The 17,908-nt window shown below is 53.4% G+C and overlaps 1 protein-coding gene across 3 annotated transcripts in view; it reads left to right on the top strand.

Moving 5' to 3' along the window:
• Window positions 1-11,692, top strand: part of ATXN10 (ataxin 10) — a 160,411-nt gene extending 148,719 nt beyond the window's left edge. For 2 of the 3 annotated variants that reach the window (XM_013997462.2, XM_021091386.1), the window contains 2 exons: window positions 9,618-9,805; window positions 11,393-11,692. In XM_013997462.2, the coding sequence (XP_013852916.2) occupies window positions 9,618-9,805; window positions 11,393-11,395 (191 nt within the window). In that variant the 3' untranslated portion in view covers window positions 11,396-11,692. The remainder of the gene's footprint in view (window positions 1-9,617; window positions 9,806-11,392) is intronic. The other variant, XM_013997463.2, reaches the window with a different exon arrangement.

Genomic DNA, 17,908 nt, shown 5'->3' with positions numbered 1-17,908 from the left:
CGTGGTTGTCACTTTAGTGGACGGATCGTGACGACTTCTTCAGAGACTTTCAGGTGTGTTTCCATCAAAGTCACCTGCTCTGATTCCAGTGTAAGAATCAAAAAGCCTGCCGTTTATAGAGGAGACGAAAAACATGGGGAAGGTTCAGATTTTGATAATTGAACGAAGCGTGTTCCCCCCCCCCCCCGCCAGACTGAGATGTCCAATCCTGCAGAAGTTTTAGGAGAGAGCTGTCCAGAAAGAGCTCGATACCACCACCACAGCCACTTGGCTTTGAAACAGTCTCAGGTGTCAGTGGGCCTTTCTTTCTGCTTCGTGTTGCTTGCATGTTACAGGTTTCCACCAAAGGTTGTCTTGACTTCAGAATGGGTGCAGCAGCGCCCCTCCCCGAGTGAGGGGAGCGGGATTAGACGTGTGCACCCAGCCCCCGGCTCACCCGTTAGGAACAGAAACGGCAGCAGACAGCACGAAGCGCCTGCACGTCTGGGCCTGTTCAAACCTGCGGGCCCATCGCCCCGACTGCCGACTTCCTGGGAGGAGCAGGCTCGGGGGCGGGGGGGGGGGGCCTGCTGGGCCTGTGCCCCCAGCACGGATCGTCCCCAGGAGACCAGCGACCTTTGGGCCAAGGACAGGGATTCCCAGATGCCCGGGCACCCGCACACGCAGTGTGCCAGAGCTCCCTGGCTCTGGTACCTGCCGTGCCTTGTCTGGTCCCAGGTCCGCCGGCTGCCCCACACCGCTGGTGGTCGTCATCGAAGCCATCGTGTCCTAGGACTGGTTTTGACCCTTTATTCGTTTCAGATGTCCTCGGCACTAGACCAGTAGCAATCTGGTATCATTTAGACGGGATTACTCACCTTTTTCTACTCCGTGTTGTAATTTCACTTTGAACGGTTTGAGTTCATCCCCAAAGGTGTTTTGCAGGGATGGTCGCTCTCCCTGGCAACGGCGCGCTCACCTGGTCTTCGGAGGAAGTTTCTTTGCAGAGAAAGGGACTGTGTTTCAAGTGTCCTAAAACCTGCCCTTCTTTCCATTGAGCTGAGAAGCTCGCCCTCAGCTCGGCCGGGAGGAAGAAGGGCCCTGGCCTCCTGCAGCCACCTCTCCTCGCCCACGGCGGTCCCTGCAGAGGGCTGAGGAGCAGCGGGGGCGGACCCTGGAGCTGCGTCCGGGCGCAGGCTCCCCCGCTTCAGGTTGCGTGACTGTGGACAGTCATCCGCCTCCTGTGCCTCAGTTTCCCTGTCCGTAGAATGGGGTGATGGTCCCCCCAAAGGGTGCACTTGGGAGGATGGAGGGCTGTCCCGGTGAGCACAGACGGAACAGCCTCGGCCCGGACTGTGCGCCTGGGGCTCTCAGGGTTGCTGCTGTCCTGTCGTTACTCTTCTTCTTTTATGCAGATAAGCTGGCGATCTTAGCCTGTGGGAGAGACACTTAATTCCTCCTGCAAAGCTTCGCTTACATGGAGGGTAGAAATTGATTCCAGCCAGCAGTTTCTTTGTCTCAAAGAGAACAGTCGTGGATAAAACAGGGCCTGGAGCTTCCCTGTGTGTCTGCGGGGCTCACCCTGGCTTCTGTTCATGGATTTCTCAGTTGTCAGAGCCCAGCCGTCTCCAGTGACGCCACAGCCCCCTGCTGGCACCTCAGCCAGGCACTGGGCCCGTGTCTTTTCCTTAGACGTTGTTGTGTCCAGAAAGCCTCTCCCTGGTGAGGTGGCCCCCGAAGCCTAGAGGCTGAGGTAGCAGGGGGGGAGGGGGTCTGATCTAACAGGAGAAGTGGGGCGGCACCCCCTTATTTAGGTGGAGGCCAGACAGCGGGGAGCATTCACTCAGCAGGGACTTGGAGTTCCCTGGTGGCTCAGCAGGTTAAGGAGGCTGCGGTGGCACGGGTTCGATCCCTGGTCCTGAACTTCCGCGTAAAAATAAATGATTGAAACCCTCCTCCTTGTGTCGGTGCTGGGAGTCACAGTGAGAGAGGAGCCCGCACGCAGGTGGCGTTGTGCCTTCCTGCTCTGGGAGTCAGCGACACCCAGCAGGACAGGCTGCAGAGGGACTCTTCCGGCCCCGTTTAGCGAGCGCCTGCTACGTGCCAGGCTCTCTGCTCAGCATGTCGCAGGCAGTGGCCCGTTCAGAGTCTCAAGTGACATTGACGCGCTGCCCCCAAGCATGTGCATCCGTGTGGTTGCTCTTAGAAGTGGCATTGGTGGTTTCTGATCTGAAACCTATCGTGTGGCCCAGCTGCTGGGCTGGCCTCTGGGCAGCGGGCCGGGCTTTGAAGTGGCGAGTGAGATGAGTCCCACATGTGGGCAGGAGGAGTTTCCGTGCTGGAGGGTCCTTTCCCACAGACTCTGTGGACGTGGGGCACCTGCGAGCCCCGCCCTCGCCCGGCCACAGCCGCGTTGGAGTCGGGAGAGCGTGGGCCAGAGCGGGGGTGCCACCTTCCCGTCCCCGCGCTGCCACGGGCCTGCCAGCGGGGGTGATGGAAGCCACCCTTGGACGCGTGTGCTCTGTCCGCCTGGGACTCGGAGAGGAGCTGAGGACGGCAGCTCCTCGGTGCTTCGCTGTGTGAGGACACGAGGAAGCAGAGCCTCGAGGGCCGGAGACCGGAGAGGAGACGAGGCCTTAACCCTGGGACCGTCGTCGGTCCCTCCCTCTGGACGGTCAGTTCGGGGAGAGCAGCCCATGCGGAGCCAGGACGCGCACGTGGTCTTTGCTGCAGCATCACGGAGAAGCGCCTGGGTTGAGCGCCGCGCTGGAGTCTGTCTGCTTGACCCTTGCAGGTTTCGGTGTGTCTGCCAAGATGCAGCAGCGTTTGGTTCGGGCCTTGGTACCACCTCCTTTGATGTTGAGTGTCCTCGGGATTCAGAGGCCAAAAAGCCTCAGCTGTCCAAGCGGTGGTGTCTCTGATGCCTCTTGTCCTCAAGAAGGACCGAAACGCTGCTGCTTCGTGGAGCCCATGATAAGCACACGTATCATGTTGTATTTTCCAGACGGTGATCTGTAATCTACAGACCTGGCAGTTTCTTTCCCCACCCTCTTCTACTGGTGTTTCTTCTTCTTTTTTGAACCACGGTCAGTATTAACGGTCAGCCGTTGATTGGCGAAGCAGAGCGAACACGCCCGTGGATCCGGAAGTGCTCTCAGGCTACACTGCAAACCTAGAACAGTGCGTGTCAGCACGGCGGGCGCTGCAGCCCTTGGACCGCAGATGTGCCCTCCTATTAAAAGGCAAAAATGCGGAGGGCAATTAGATCCCAGACAGACCGACGATTTGGCGGAGGAAGAGGGGAGCCCGGATGGGTGGTGGGTGGTGGTTCCTGAACACACGCTGGTTCTCAGCATCACGTGAGGCGGCGGGGAGCCGGCTCTGCACGGTGAAGACTTCTGCTTTAACGCTCCGAACGGGAAGAGTGTGCGGTCCGAGTGGCATAAACGGAAGTTGAGAGCAAACGGTAATCGTAACAGATGCAGACAGAGGCAGAATGCCCTCAGCAGGGCCGTGAAGAATCTCTTGGCCTTTGCAGGTAGAGTTAACTCGGGCGGGAGAAGTGGGGGGGCCCTTTGCACAGGCACAGGAGCAGTGTACTTCCAGGTTTATTCCCTCTGCAGGGACCCTGTCTCGTCCGGACACCCCCCGCCCCCGTTTGTCTTCCTAGGGAAGTTGCCACCCCTCCTGCACCCCTCAGCGCGTCTTACTCTTCGAGCTATGGGCTGGTTCTCGAGCCCTGTCTCCACTCGGTGCCACCTGTGGTCCCCCTCCAGCAGCAGAAGCCTCAGGGAGTCCTTGGGGTCCCTGGGCAGCGGTTTAGCACAAGGAAGTCCCCAGGCCAGGGCTCGAACCTGTGCCACAGCAGTGACAACCTCAGGCCCTTAACCCGGTGCACCACCAGGGAACTCGGGAAATGCCTTTTTTTTTTTTTGGTCTTTTTGTCCTTTTAGGGCCACACTCGTGGCATATGGAGGTTCCAGACTAGGGGTTTAATCGGAGCTGTGGTTGCCAGCCTACACCACAACCACAGCGATGCGGGATCTAAGCCGCATCTGTGATCTACACCCCAGCTTGCGGCAATGCTAGATCCTTAACCCACTGAGCAAGGTCAGAGACCGAACCTGCAACCTCATGGTTCCTAGTCGGATTCATTAACTGCTGAGCCACGACAGGAACTCCTAAGTTGCTTTATTCTAGTAGTGTCTGTGAGGATGCGGATTCAGTGCCCCCCGGCTGTGCTCAGTGGGTTCAGGATCTAGCATTGCCACAAGCTGTGGTGTAGATCACAGATGCAGCTTAGATCCTGCATCGCTGTGGCTGTGGTGTAGGCCTCAGCTGCAGCTCCGATTTGATCCCTAGTCTGGCAACTTCCATATGCCTCAGATATGGCCCTAAAAAGAAAATAAGATTGCCTTAATTTAAATAGTATAAATTTCAATAGTTTCAGTGCCAGTAATTTTAAAGGCTCATGTAGTCATTCAACAAACATTTATTGATTCCTTCCACGTTCTAGTCCAGAGTTTGACAACCTTTTTTGGAAAGAGTTAAATTGGATAAATATCTTTGGCTTTACCATACTGTCTCTTTATACCTCTAGCTCAGTCTCTGCAACACAAAAGCAGCCACAGACACTTCATAAATGAATGAGCATGGCAAAACTATTTATTACGGGCACTGAAGTTTGAATTGCAAAACATTCTCATGGGTCTCCAATTAGTACGCTTCTTCCACTTTTGCTCCCAGCCATTTAAAAATATAAAACTATTTTTAACTTGCAGCCGTGCAAAAACCTGGGCCATCGTTTGTCAAGCCCTGGTTTCCAGCGTCATGTGAGGTGGCCAGGAGCAGAGGCTGCACGGTAAAGGCTTCTACTTTAACGCGCTGAACGAGAAGAGTGTGCAATCTGAGTGGCATGAACGGAAGTTGAGAGCAAAAGATAAATTGTAATCGATGCAGACGCGAGAGCCTTGACCAGAGCTAAGTCCCTGTCATCACGGGGCTGCCTCCCCGGTCACCTGCGTCCTGGTCATCCCGCGGGACTCGGTACCATTCATTCTGGTACCTGCGGGCGTCTGGGCTCTCTTCTCGGTTAGGTGGCGTTTTTCTCATCAGCTCCAATGTTAACGTTTTGACTCAGCCGACTTGACCTTACAAGTGAGTGTGGCGCATCAGTCTGCTGGTTGGTAATGGCATTGTCGTGGAATTCTGTTGTGTCTCGCGTGGTCTCCCGTCGCCTCACTGGTCCAGGGCTGCAGGGCCCAGCATTGAGCCTGAGTCTTTCTGCATCTGGATGCGCCCCCGGCTGCACCAGTGCTCAGAGTCCAGGACCCGTTCTCAGCCTCTGCTCCTGTCCCATCTCGTCACATCTCTGCTCGTTTCGAGACACGCAGGGTTCTGGTCCAAAGCCAGCCACTCAGTCTCGTCTTCATTCCAGTGCTGCTCGCGGGGTTCCTCGCAGGCAGTGGGGTAGCAAACAGGCTCAGGCCTTCTGTTTGCAGTAGCCATGGCAACTCCAGAAGCTCTCCCTCTCCAGCTAAGCGGACAATGGGGCACTTCACGTGTGGGTGGGATTCGAGGCGTTAGAAGCTGTTTAATCTTCCCCCACTCTGGCTGGCTTTCTGTCTCTTGAGCGAGGGAACAAGAGGGCCATGTGAATATTAACTGGGACTCGCTTTCATCTCCTTCGGGACACCCAGGGCCATCTGGGTCCGGGCGGCGCCCAGGGCTCGGCCCCCCACAGCCCGAGGGGGAGCCCAGTGCACCTGCAAGCCAGGCTCGTGCACTGGAGCAGCGCATGGGGCGCCAGTGTTTCTCTTCTCCACACAAATGGAAGGGAATCGCTGTGAAAATGTGGTTGTTGAATTAAGTCGGAGGCCCTAGACAGCAGGGCTGAGATGTTCTCACTGGAAATTGGGACCAGTCAGAGGCCCTTTGGTGTTTCATTTGGAGACCGTGCAGACCCCAGATGCCGCGGTTCGCTTAGGGCCCAGCCGTAGGCAGACGGGGCGGTACGGTGTTCTCACGTCGGGAAAGCCTCCTTCGAGGGGGGCTCAGATCCGTTCTGCTTAGGCCACGTCAGAGCGTGAGGACGCGGTTAAGTGAAGTGTTTGCGGGTCTCTCTGCCACCTGTCTGTTATTTCTGATATTCACGGTGCCGAGGGGGGCCTTACTCCCCCTCTCCCCCGTGCCCCCCACTCACACACCCTTCTGCCCTTCGAACACACTTGGACGGAGACTGAAAGGCCTGTTCTGCTTTGGGCCTCAGTGCGGCTTCCATTCACGTGGAGGCTGCGCCAGGAATCTGCTCCCCGTGAAGGGGGCTACTGTCCCTTTGGCTCCTGAAGCACCCCTCCCCCCCGGCCCCCGCCTGCCCGGGGAGCAGCACCCTAATGGGAGAGGCGCCCGGGCCCATCCAGAGAATTCTCGTTGCTCTCGTGCTCCTCTTTTCTTACGTATAAATTGGTGGTTGGGTGGTTTGGGTGTCTTTTTCTACAGGAATGAGCTGCTAAACACTTAAAACGATGAAATGCTAAGATGCTGTAACAGTACTTGCAAAACCCCCTGCCCCCGCCCCGCCCAGGCACAGGAATCAGATCCGCCCTTTTGCCTGTCCACACGGGAACTCGGGGGTTTTGCTGTCCTGGGCCTTTGAGGGACACAGTCCAGCTTCTGCCCCAGTTGCATTGATACTGGTTTCCTTTCGTCTGATCTCTCAACCCTGCAACGCGCTGAGCCAGGAAACCACACCAAGAACGAGAAGGAAAAGCACAGCCCGAGTGGGTCCCTGCAGTGCCCCCGCGCCCCCTCCATGCACACGCACACGCATGTGCACATGCTCACACACGGCGAATGGGAGACAGCACCTGCTCGCTCACGCTGACGTCGAGCAGATGTGTCCCGGCACCGAGCTTGGACAGAGGGGTGACCGAGACGTCACGCGTGCTGACGAGGGCTTTACAGGGTGTCAGGGCGATAGAGCTGCAAAGAGCCGCAGCCAGCATCACGTCCCCGAGCACGTACTGACGATCCGCGGCCAGGCACGCGGAGAAGGAGTGGGTACGGCTCCTGCCCGCGAAGCTCACAGACTCGTGGGCAGTTACGCAGGTGCAGTGTGAGAACTAGGGGAGGAGGGGAGAATGTTCTGGAAACGGGTGGTGGGCGAGTCCACCCGAAGCTGGCAGTGAGGGGTAGCTGGACGGAGAGGCGGACTCCCAGGACAGGCGAGCAAGGACGTGTCGTGGGTCAGGGTCTCATGTGGACAGACGGGCGATGCCTGGCGTGGTGACGTGGCCGGAGCCGAGGGTGTGGCGGGCCCCTGGCAGCAGAGGGATGTGGGCGCCCTTTGCAGGGGTTCCGTTGGACAGCCTGCCGCCCTGGAAGGTGGATCTTTCCCCCGGAGACACTCAGCACTGGCAACTGGTGGCGACGAGGCTGGCATCGGAGTCCTCGATCCTGGAGCCGACCAGCCCTCCGAGGCTGAGGCGCTTTCAGTGCGTTTCTGGCACTTTGAGTTCTCTTCCTTTCAGTTATATTTAAGCGAAGAGCCAGGAAGCTTCAGAAAGACGTGTTTTGCTTCTGTCGCCTGGCGTTAGAGTTACGGTGGCCACGGCCGATCGCCAGCCTCACTCACGTTCGCGCCGGAGTCGGTGTTTGCTCCTCGGTCAGTCCTCGTGGGCTCTGCCCCCTCCGTTCCCGCAGCCCGTGAGGAAGTGCGTCTGTCTGATGGTGTCGCCCCCGGTGAGAAGTTGATCATAGCAGATGGCTCCCCGTAGAGAAATTTACCAACGTTTCCGAAGGTTTTGTCGCCTGGGATCGTTGTTTTTCCTCTCTGTCCTGTCGCAGAGTGGGGCTTGGTGGTTGTGGAAGAGAAGGAGCAATTCAGATGCAGGTTTTATGCATGCGAGTATTTGTATGGCTTCATCTCCCCCAAAGACATCCAGACGTGTAATTATACGGACCTGGGCTCTATCGTGAAAGGATGACAGATAAGTGGCGAGAGGAGAACGTTGTCCCCACCAAAGGGGACAGCTAAGTATGGCCTCTCATCCGCGGGGCACCAGCCGTTCCCATTCTTTGCCCTTTGGAAAAGGTGAGTCACACCCACAAGTGGTTTGGATGCGAACCCTCCAAAACCAGTGGGTCATTTACTCTGCACACGTTTGCCGGCCTCTTCTTCCTGCACCCCGGGGCCTGTCCTGGAGGAGCTGGAGAGGCAGGCCAGCTGGCAGCTGGACCCAGCCTGGGGTCCGCCTGTGATCAGGGCGGCCCCGGGTGGACCCCCACCCCCACCCCGCCAGCCCCCGGGAGCCTCAGAGGCCTGGGCAGCGCTGCGGGCCAGCTTGGGCCGCGTCGGAGGGACGGAGGTGGAGCGACCAGAAGACACTTCCTGAAGGCAGAGCTAGCACGATGCCTGCCGTACAATCGTCCAGCAATAGGGGACAGGCTCTTCTGTACTGGCTTTTCCTTTGCGGTGTTGAACCAGGGGCCCAGCTGGGCTCACTGTCTTTGAACATCCAGCCCTGTCTCTGTGGCTTCCTGCGCTGACGTTGGGAGCGGGAGGGTCTCGGCGCAGCCTCACGGCTCATCTGGGGTCTCGGTCAGGGTCAGGAGTGTTGAACGACCCTCCTGACACATTTTGGGGGCACAGGCACCCCCGTTCTGGCGTCACAAGTGCCTGTGTGGGAAACGTGTGGTAGTAAGGAGAAAGCGAAACTTCTCGCTCCTCCCATCTGATCACAGGCAGGGCGGCCTCCTTTCATTGGAAAATGTGTTTATTTCACGCTTGGCACGCTGTTCCTTCTGAACCAATGGAGGGTGCCAGGCCCACTGTTCTTGGCATCTCTCTGTGCCCCTGGATCCAAGGCTGCAGCAGTTTTTATACATGTTTTTTTTTCTAGAACGACATACAGTAGCAACTTGATGCCTGGTGAGGCTTACACAGCTCCCAATAGCTGAATAGAAGACAGTAACGCCCGAAGGAGGCCGGGCACGGCGTTTAAAACGAGGCCTGGGGCACAGCGGGGCAAGGAGAAAGAGGGGCTTTCTCAGGAGCACGAGGATTCACCCCGAACAGCCAGCCCTTCCAAGGGCTTCTAGCTTCGTCTTTCCAAGAGGGAGTGAGGGACACTCCATGGCAGCGCCTAGGACACCGGGCTGGCTTTAGACAGATGGTTTTCTTGTCTGATTCTAACCTGGCACCGTGGTGACTCTCTCTCTAACACGCTTCCTCCTTCCCTGGTGACTCAGTAATGTAATTATCCGGCAAGTGTGTGTGTGTGCTCGCCTCCCCGCGTGTCTGGGTTCATAAAATTCAGAGGCAGCCACACTAAGCCTTTGCCTCGAATTGTTCGTTCATTCAGTAAATCCTGATCAAGTACCTCTCTTGCTGGACACCACCCACCCACACCCACACCCACACCCACACCCACACACACACACACACACACACCACGTTGGATGTATTGTACCTTTTTAGTGATTTCCCTCTTGGTACGCATATCACAGTGCATCCTCAAGAAAAGTGAGTGCGTTGATTCTGGGTTTGGGGGTGTCAGCCGCTCCTCCTCTTCCAGTCATGCTCCCAGTAATTCTGCACCCGGCGAGCGTGCTGGCAGATTCCTTCACTCTGGCTCCAGTTCTAACCCAGTGGGTGGTGTACGCCATCCGAAACCTCACCGAGGACAACAGCCGGAACCAGGATTTGATCGCGAAGATGGAGGAGCAGGGCCTGGCAGACCCGTCCCTCCTTAAAAAAATGGGGTTTGAAGTTGAGAAGAGGGGGGACAAGCTGATCCTGAAGTCTGCTAGTGACACACCTCAGCTGGTAAGTACGGCCACCCTCTCAGTTCATAGACAGTGGTCCCTGCTTCCCCATCACCGTGGTTGGGACACAGTTGCTCCATAAGAACATGGATGGGCGGAGTTCCCTGGTGGCTTCGCAGGTTCAGGGCTCAGCATTGTCACTGCTGTGGCGCAGGTTCAATCCCTGGCTCAAGAACTTCTGCATGCTACAGGTGCAGCCAAAAAACAAAAAGGGGGAACAAAGAAGAGAACTCAGATGGGAGCATTTTGCCTTCTAAGATGGCCAAGAAAGTGCTGAATTTAATTGCAAATAATTTTTTTTGTTCAGTGTTTATACTGCCATTTTCTTAAGAGTTGAAATTTCAGGAGTTCTGGCTTGGTGCTGCAGGTTAAGGATCCGGCATCGCTGCAGCTATGGCATAGATTGCAGCTGTGGCTTGGATTTGATCCCTAGCCCAGGAATTTCCATATGGTGCAGGTGCATCCAAAAAACAAAAACAAAACAGGGAAAAAAGTTGAAATTTCGGGCATTCCCGTCCTGGCTCAGTGGTTAGCGAACCCGACTAGCATCCATGAGGACACGGGTTCAACTCCTGGCCTTGCTTAGTGGGTTAAGGATCTGGCGTTGCCATGAATTGTGGTGTAGGTCACAGATGTGGCTTGGAACCTGCATTACTGTGGCTGTGGTGTAGGCTGGCGGCTTCAGCTCTGATTCGACCCTTAGCCTGGGAACTTAACATATGCTGCAAGTGTAGCCCTAAAAAGACAAAAAAAAAAAAAAAAAAAATTGAAGTTTCAGACTCATTCTAGGGAAGAAACAGAAAAGGCATGTCAGGGAGTTCCCGTCGTGGCGCAGTGGTTAACGAATCCGACTAGGAACCATGAGGTTGCGGGTTCGGTCCCTGCCCTTGCTCAGTGGGTTAACGATCCGGCGTTGCCGTGAGCTGTGGTGTAGGTTGCAGACGCAGCTCGGATCCCGCGTTGCTGTGGCTCTGGTGTAGGCCGGTGTCTACAGCTCCGATTCGACCCCTAGCCTGGGAACCTCCATATGCCGCGGGAGCGGCCCAAGAAATAGCAAAAAGACAAAAAAAAAAAAAAAAAAAAAGAAAAGGCATGTCAGAATTTTCACAGGGCAGAGTTCCCACTGTGGCTCAGCGGTAATGAACCTGACTAGTATCCTTGAGGACGCGGGTTCGATCCCTGGCCCCACTCAGTGGGTTTAAGATCCAGCGTTGCCATGAGCTGTGGTGTAGGTTGCAGACGCAGCTCAGATCTGGCGTTGCTGTGGCTGTGGTGCAGGTTGGCAGCTGCAGCTCCGGTTTGACCCCCTAGCCTGGCAACCTCCATATGCCGCAGGTGCAGCCCTAAAAAGCAAAATCAAGAAAAAATTTTTCACGTGGCATAAAAGTTTCTGCCAGAAATTAGATTGTCTTTAAAAGCTAGTCCATGTCAACCACAGTGAGAAGAACAGAAAACTTGTATTTACTTGGTCGTTTCAGGTCCCTCTCCCGTTATTCTCTCGTTGACCCAAATTCTCTGTATTTTTTTCCCCCACCATTCTTGTAAGTGGATCTGTTAATCTGCAATTTTGTTTCTTTTTTCTTCTTAGTGAGTGAACTCTCATCCCCGAGTCTGAACTTCTGGCATCTGTCTCATGGAGTTTCCCATCACCTGCCGTATGTGGAGTTGCAAGTGTTTGAAGAGTTCTCCAGTACCAATTCAAGAACCTGTGAATCTTTTAGATATTAGAGTTCAGTGTGGATAAGCTTAAAAGCGACATGAGCATTCTGTTGTTTCTTTGCTTTAAAATCCCGTCCGTTCTGCCTTTGTCCTGTAGACACCCTGTGCGTTTAAGTGAAAAATTGTACCTACTGTGGCTGCAGATAATAAATTCCTCTTGTTGAGCCCGCGTCGCTTGCTTGGCAAAGCCTTGAAGTTTGCTGGGGTCCGCGGGCTCCTTCAGACGGCGAGTCGGCCTCTTTCCTTCTTTGTTCTTCCCCGGGCTTTTCTGAGCCCTGGCAGCGCTGAAGTCGTCTCTCACTGTGGTTAATTCTAGCCATCTCTTTTCACCCTGCTGCCTTTCCAAAACATTGACAAGACTCACTTCCAGTTAATTAATTCGAGAGACGATCCCAAAGAATAGAAGGCTGTCCCTCTCCCCTTCAGGTCCTGGGCTGCTGTCACTGAGCCCCGGCCCTCTGGGATGTGGCGGGACCATTAACTCTTCTTGGTCCGGGTCGTCCTAGACAGAGGGCTCGCTAAAGCCATGGGGTCTGCTCCCCGACCTGCAGGCCCCTGAGGGGAAGGAGTCTGGGGCCACCGTGTAACAGAGCCCCGGTGTCTTCTCGAGTTTAAAAAGCACCGCTTGGAGTTCCCTTTGTGGCTCAGTGGCTAACGAATCCGACTAGGAACCATGAGGTTGTGGGTTCGATCCCTGGCCTTGCTCAGTGGGTTAAGGATCTGGCGTTGCCGTGAGCTATGGTGTAGGTCACAGACGCGGCTCAGATCCTGCGTTGCTGTGCCTGTGGTATAGACCGGCGGCTACAGCTCCGACTCGGCCTGGGAACCTCCATGTGCCTTGGGAGCAACCCAGGAGATGGCAAAAAAGACAAAAAAGAAAAAAAAAATTAAAAATTAAAAGCACTGGTCTCCGTCTTGGCAAAGGCCCACCACTCGGTCTTGGCGGCTGCTTCACTGGAACTGGACGGGTGGGGTGTGTGTGGTTGGGCGGGGGGGTCGTTAATTTGGCCTGTGTCTGTCTGTCTTGAATCTCTCCCCCTCCACGCCTCTCTCAGTGGATGGATAGACAGACAGACAGACTCAGAGGGAGAACCGGATGAAACGAGCACTAGAGTCTCTGTAAGCACTGGCTCATTCACGCAGTCGACGCAGAAATTCTCACGGGAGATGAGGTTGTGAATCCTGAAAACGTGTCATCGTCGTGAACAACCAGGTTACTGAACTAAACTAGCGAGATTTTGCACAACTCCTGTGGACGCTGCCACGCCGGAAACGACAAGGACCCCACCAGGCGTTGTGGGGAAAACCCGACTGGGCCCCGGGCAGAGGCCGCGCAAGCCTTTGCCGCAGCACTTTCATCGCTTTGTCGCAAAACAGTGTCAGGGTGTGAGGAAGGCACACGCGTCTCCCCCCCCGGTCCCTGATGCCCTCTACGTGGCTGGAGAGACGCCAGCTTCCGGGATTGCAATAGGCCACGAATGACATTTTTTTCTCCCGTGGGTGACATTTCATCCTTGGCAAAATTGAGAGCGCACAAAGGAGTCGTCCTCTTCTGGGACACAAAGAGTTAAGCCCCGTTGTCGCCATCGAAGCCTGGCCAGAGGGAAGAAGCAGTGGGAGTCCCTCTTTGCTTTACCAAGTTGGCAATAGACACTTCTTTTGTCCTCCCTCAATGGATGCGTGCACAGCAAGGCGTCCCCCAGACAGGGCGGCAGAAGCCAAATAATAACAAACACAGATAAATAAGAGGGGGGCTTGTGAGGCTTCAGAATGGGGCGCTGGTTATGTGTTTTCTAAATAGGAAATGCGGGGCTTGCCTGGTGAAAACACGCTGATGGCTGCATTGTGGCCGCTTTTGATGCCTTTGGACAGATTAATTCCCGAGCACAACAGCTCCCCTGTCCTCCGCCAGCGGCCTTGGAGCTGCTGAGGACCCCTGTTTTACATGCTGCCGAGGATGAAAGCGCCACCTCAATCAGTCATTTAGAAGGAAGAAAAAAACTTAAAGGCAGGCCAGCCTGACAACATTTGTAAGGAGCCGGAATGGTCACAGCGAGTTTTGGGACCGTATTAGGGTTTTCGAGAGCACACTCACAAAGCAGTTCGGTTTTTTCGCCGGCTTTCTTTTCAAAGACAGCAGAGAAGAGCTTTTCTGCTCGACACTGAGTCCAAGGATTTGCAGAATGATTTTTTTAAATACCTTAACAATGGGCGTTGCTATTTCAAAAATACTTGTTTTCACAAGTTTGGTAACATAGATCAGAATTTGTCCGTATGAATACATTGCCTGGGTTTGGGTGTTTTTGGAAGCTCACCGTAGGTGCATTTTTGTTCAGTAGCTTCTGAGTCTAAGCACCACGCTTTGGAAGCGACTAAAAGATGCCCGCTTGGCAAAATGTAATGAAGAGGAATGATGGCAGGCATGTGTGCTACCAACTAGTAAATTTTAAATCAAAAATTAAGCTCTTACGTATGTCCACTAATTTCTGAAGGCACTGATACGCTGCCCCAACACCTGGGATTTAAATGTTATTTAAATGATTCTTCATTATCCTTTATTTTCTATTAATTATGCAAAGAAGAATAATATGAAAGAGTAAACAAAGGTGCTGGAGCAAAAATGCCAGTCTTTGTTTGCCAGAAGAAGACTTTAGGAAAAAAAATGAGGGGACTCTGATATATGGCACAACTGAACCTTTCCCCAGAAAAGAAACTCATGGACTTGGAGAAGAGATCTGTGGTTGCCAGGGGGGAGGGGGGGGGTTGGGGAGCTTGGGGTTAATAGATGCAAACTATTGCCTCTGGAATGGATTAGCAGTGAGATCCTGCTGTGTAGCCCTGGGAACTATGTCTAGTCACTTATGATGGAGCCAGATAATGTGAGAAAAGAGAATGTGTGTGTGTGTGTGTGTAACTGGGTCACCATGCTGCACAGCAGAAAAAAAAATTGTATTGGGGAAATGACTATTAAAATAATAATAATAATAATAATAAGTGAAAACAAATAGCTGAATTAGGAAAAAAAATTTTTTTAATTGGGGGAGTTGCTGTCATGCTGCAGTGGAAACGAATCCAACTAGGAACCATGAGGTTGCGGGTTCGATCCCTGGCCTCACTCCGTGGGTTAAGGATCTGGCATTGCCGTGAGCTGTGGTGTAGGTCGCAGACAGGGCTCGGATCCTGCGTTGCTGTGGCTGTGGTGTTGCTGTGACTGTGGTGTAGACCGGCGGCTACAGCTCCGACTCAACCCCTAGCCTGGGAACCTCCATATGCCGCAGGTGCGGCCCTAAAAAGACAAAAAAATTGTGTGTATATATATTTTTCTTCCATTATCAGTTAAGTTCTACATATAAAGGAATCAGTTTTTATACAAGAGGAGGTAAAATTACGACAACTGTTAAATGCAGAGAAAAGAGGGAAGTACCCTAACACTTAAGGACCACCACAAAACCAGCCCTTCGGCGGGAAGAGCCCCTCAGTGCTGTCCAAGGTTCTGATCATCTTCAGCCACAGTGGCCTGACGGTGGAAAATCAAGTAAAAAACCCTTTTTTTCCCCAAATTCAGATTTCCCCCCTTATATTTGTATGATAGAATGTTTTCTTCTTCCCTACACACTTATAGACTTATTTGCAATGTGCAGATCGAATCTTATTTCCATGACATTTTATAATATAAATTTGATTTACCATCCGCAGTATGTATACATTTTAAAGGTAGGCTTTTTCTGTAAGTGTAGTGGTTAGAGAGAAAACTCATTCGTTAGACTTTCTCGGTGGCGGTAACTTTTTTTTTTTAATGGCCACACCCACAGCATCTGGACATTCCCGGGCCCGGATCCGTTCCGAGTCACAGATGCAACTTACGCCTCAGCCACGGCGACGCCAGGTCCTTTCACCTGCTGTGCGGGGCTGGGGATCAAGCCTGCACGTCCACAGTGACCTGAGCCTCTGCAGTGGGATTCTTAACCACGGTGCCATTGCGGGAACTCCAGAAATGACGTTCGGAAGGTTTTGCTAATGGTTCATTCTTGCTTCAGTCGAAACCTTGAATGAGAACCGTTGCATTAACTGCTTCTTTTTGTTTAAACAACATAATGTACATGTTTCGTCTACCCGCAGCCTTGCGTTCTGCTTCTCTTACCTGCGGTTAAGCAAGGGCTTACGTGGTATGCGACAGCACGCGTGTTATTGTCACAACCACGCTGTAAGGCACGGGGGTTGACAGCATAAACTCCGAAGCGAGGGCCGCGGTTCCCGGCCCGCTTTTGACCTCCTAACTCGGGGCAGAGTCTGTAAGCTCCGCTTCCTCATCACTAAAAGGGGGCTTATAATGCCTCCACCCTCTAGGAGGAGACAAGGATGGATTAATGAGTTCGCCAGAGGGTTTAGGACAGAGCCTGGCATGTGGTCCACAGTCACTAACGCCTGTTTTTACTCTTACTGCTCTACAGGCATTTAAAAAAATTTTTTTAATTCATCGTATTGACATATAGTTGAGGTACGATGTTGTATTAGTTTCTGCTGTACAGCAAGGTGAGCGGTTACACACACACATTCTTTTTCTATGCTTTTGCATTATAGGCTAGTACAGAGTATGGAGTCAGTTCCCTGTGCGGTACAGGTGGACCTATTGTTTATCTATCCTGTATATTAATAGTTTGCACCTGCCAGCCCCAAGCTTCCAGTCCTTCCCACTCTCAGCCCTCCTCCCCTCTTGGCAACCGCAAGTGTGTTGTCTGTGAGTCTGTGTTTGCTTTGTAGAAAGGCTCGGTCATGCCGTATTTTAGAGGCCACCTGTACGTGATGTCACACGGTACTTGTCTTTGTCTTTGAGTACTTCACTTAGTACCATCATCTCTAGGTCCATCTGTGTGGCTGCAAATGGCATGATTTCTTTCTTTTTTATGGCTGAGTAGTATTCCACTGTGTATATGTACCACATCTGCTTGATCCAGCCATCTGTCGATGGACATTTAGGCTCCTCCCCCCGACAGGCATTCTCAGCCTTTAACACCCTCGTTGTGCATGTGTTGGATGGAGGCGCCTGGAAGCCGCGTCCTGTCTTCTTGCACCCCCCTCATCACAGTGCTGGTATACAGGAGGCACCCAGCACGTCTTTTATTTCCTTAGCAGATATTGTGTAAGCCTTCCTGTGTTTGAAGGCACTTAAAAATATTAATCATGTAATTGTCATGTATGCGACCCAGTATGTTCCAGTATTAATCCCATTATGCGGATGAGGAAGTGGAGCTGCAGGGGTCAATGCCCAATGGCCACACAGCAGTGAACGCGTAATAATTTCTGGCTGTGGCTGATTAGAAAGGAATGAATGAGGGAAACACGTGGCTTCTTTCCCCAGAAGCACAGGAAGTACACGTAGCCGAACTGCCTAATTGCGACTCTAGACACAGAGCAGGAGGAGCTTCTTGGGAAGACTCTGGGCTTTGTAGTTAGAAAAATTCAAGTTCAGATCCTAACTCCACTTCTTCCAGCTATGGGGCTCTGAGCCGGTTGTTTAACCGCTCTGAGCCTAAGTGTCCTCCACAAGCTCCTGGGGCTACAGCAGTAAACAAGGTAGGGACAGCCGGTGCCCTCGTGAAGCTCAGGTTCTGATGAGAATGCAGAAAATTAAGAAGTAAACAAACAGGTGAAAATGAGAGGTGGACTTCCCTGGGGGCTCAGCAGGTTAGGCATCCAGCATTGTCACGGCTGTGGCTTGGGTTCGATCCCTGACCCTGGGGCTTCCACATGCTATAGTCACAGCGCCCCCCCCCAAAGAAACCCACAAAAACCAAGAGCATCGCATATTGTAGCAAACACCACAAAGAAATAAAGAGGGTGAGTCTATCCCTAGTAAGTGGGGTGTCCTTTCTGAGGTGGTCACATCTGACCTGGGGCCAGAAGGTTGAAAGGTGCCACCTGTGCAGAGAACTGCGGGAGAGGTTCCCAGCTGAGGAAGCAGGATGCACAGAGGCCCACGGACTGGCCAGGCCTCAGGGTCTGGGCCAGGAGAGCAGCCCCTCAGGGTCCCAGGGGAGTTTGAGTTCTGCTTGCGGCGCATGGGCAGGTGCTGGTTGCGACAGGACCCCCTCCCGTCTCCCGTGGCCGCCTCTCCACCGTCTGGGATGGAGGCAGAGAAACGCTGAGAGGCTGCTGCTGCAGGTGACTTAGGAAGTGTGGACAGTGGGGTTTGAATGTGATACGTGTGTAGGGGGTGGAATTAGAAGGATCTGCTGATGGATTATTTGGTGAGGATGGGAGTAAAATGAAGTAAACAAGAATAAGTCCTAAGATTTTGTTGTACAACCGGATAGATGCTTCTATACTTTGCCGAGGTGGAAAAGTTTGACTGGAGAATCATTCTTTCGTTTGTTTGTTTTTTTTT

The sequence above is a fragment of the Sus scrofa genome, chromosome 5, assembly GCF_000003025.6.
Source record: "Sus scrofa isolate TJ Tabasco breed Duroc chromosome 5, Sscrofa11.1, whole genome shotgun sequence".
Classification (NCBI taxonomy): Eukaryota; Metazoa; Chordata; class Mammalia; order Artiodactyla; family Suidae; genus Sus; species Sus scrofa.
This window is presented reverse-complemented; position numbering and strand designations above follow the sequence as displayed.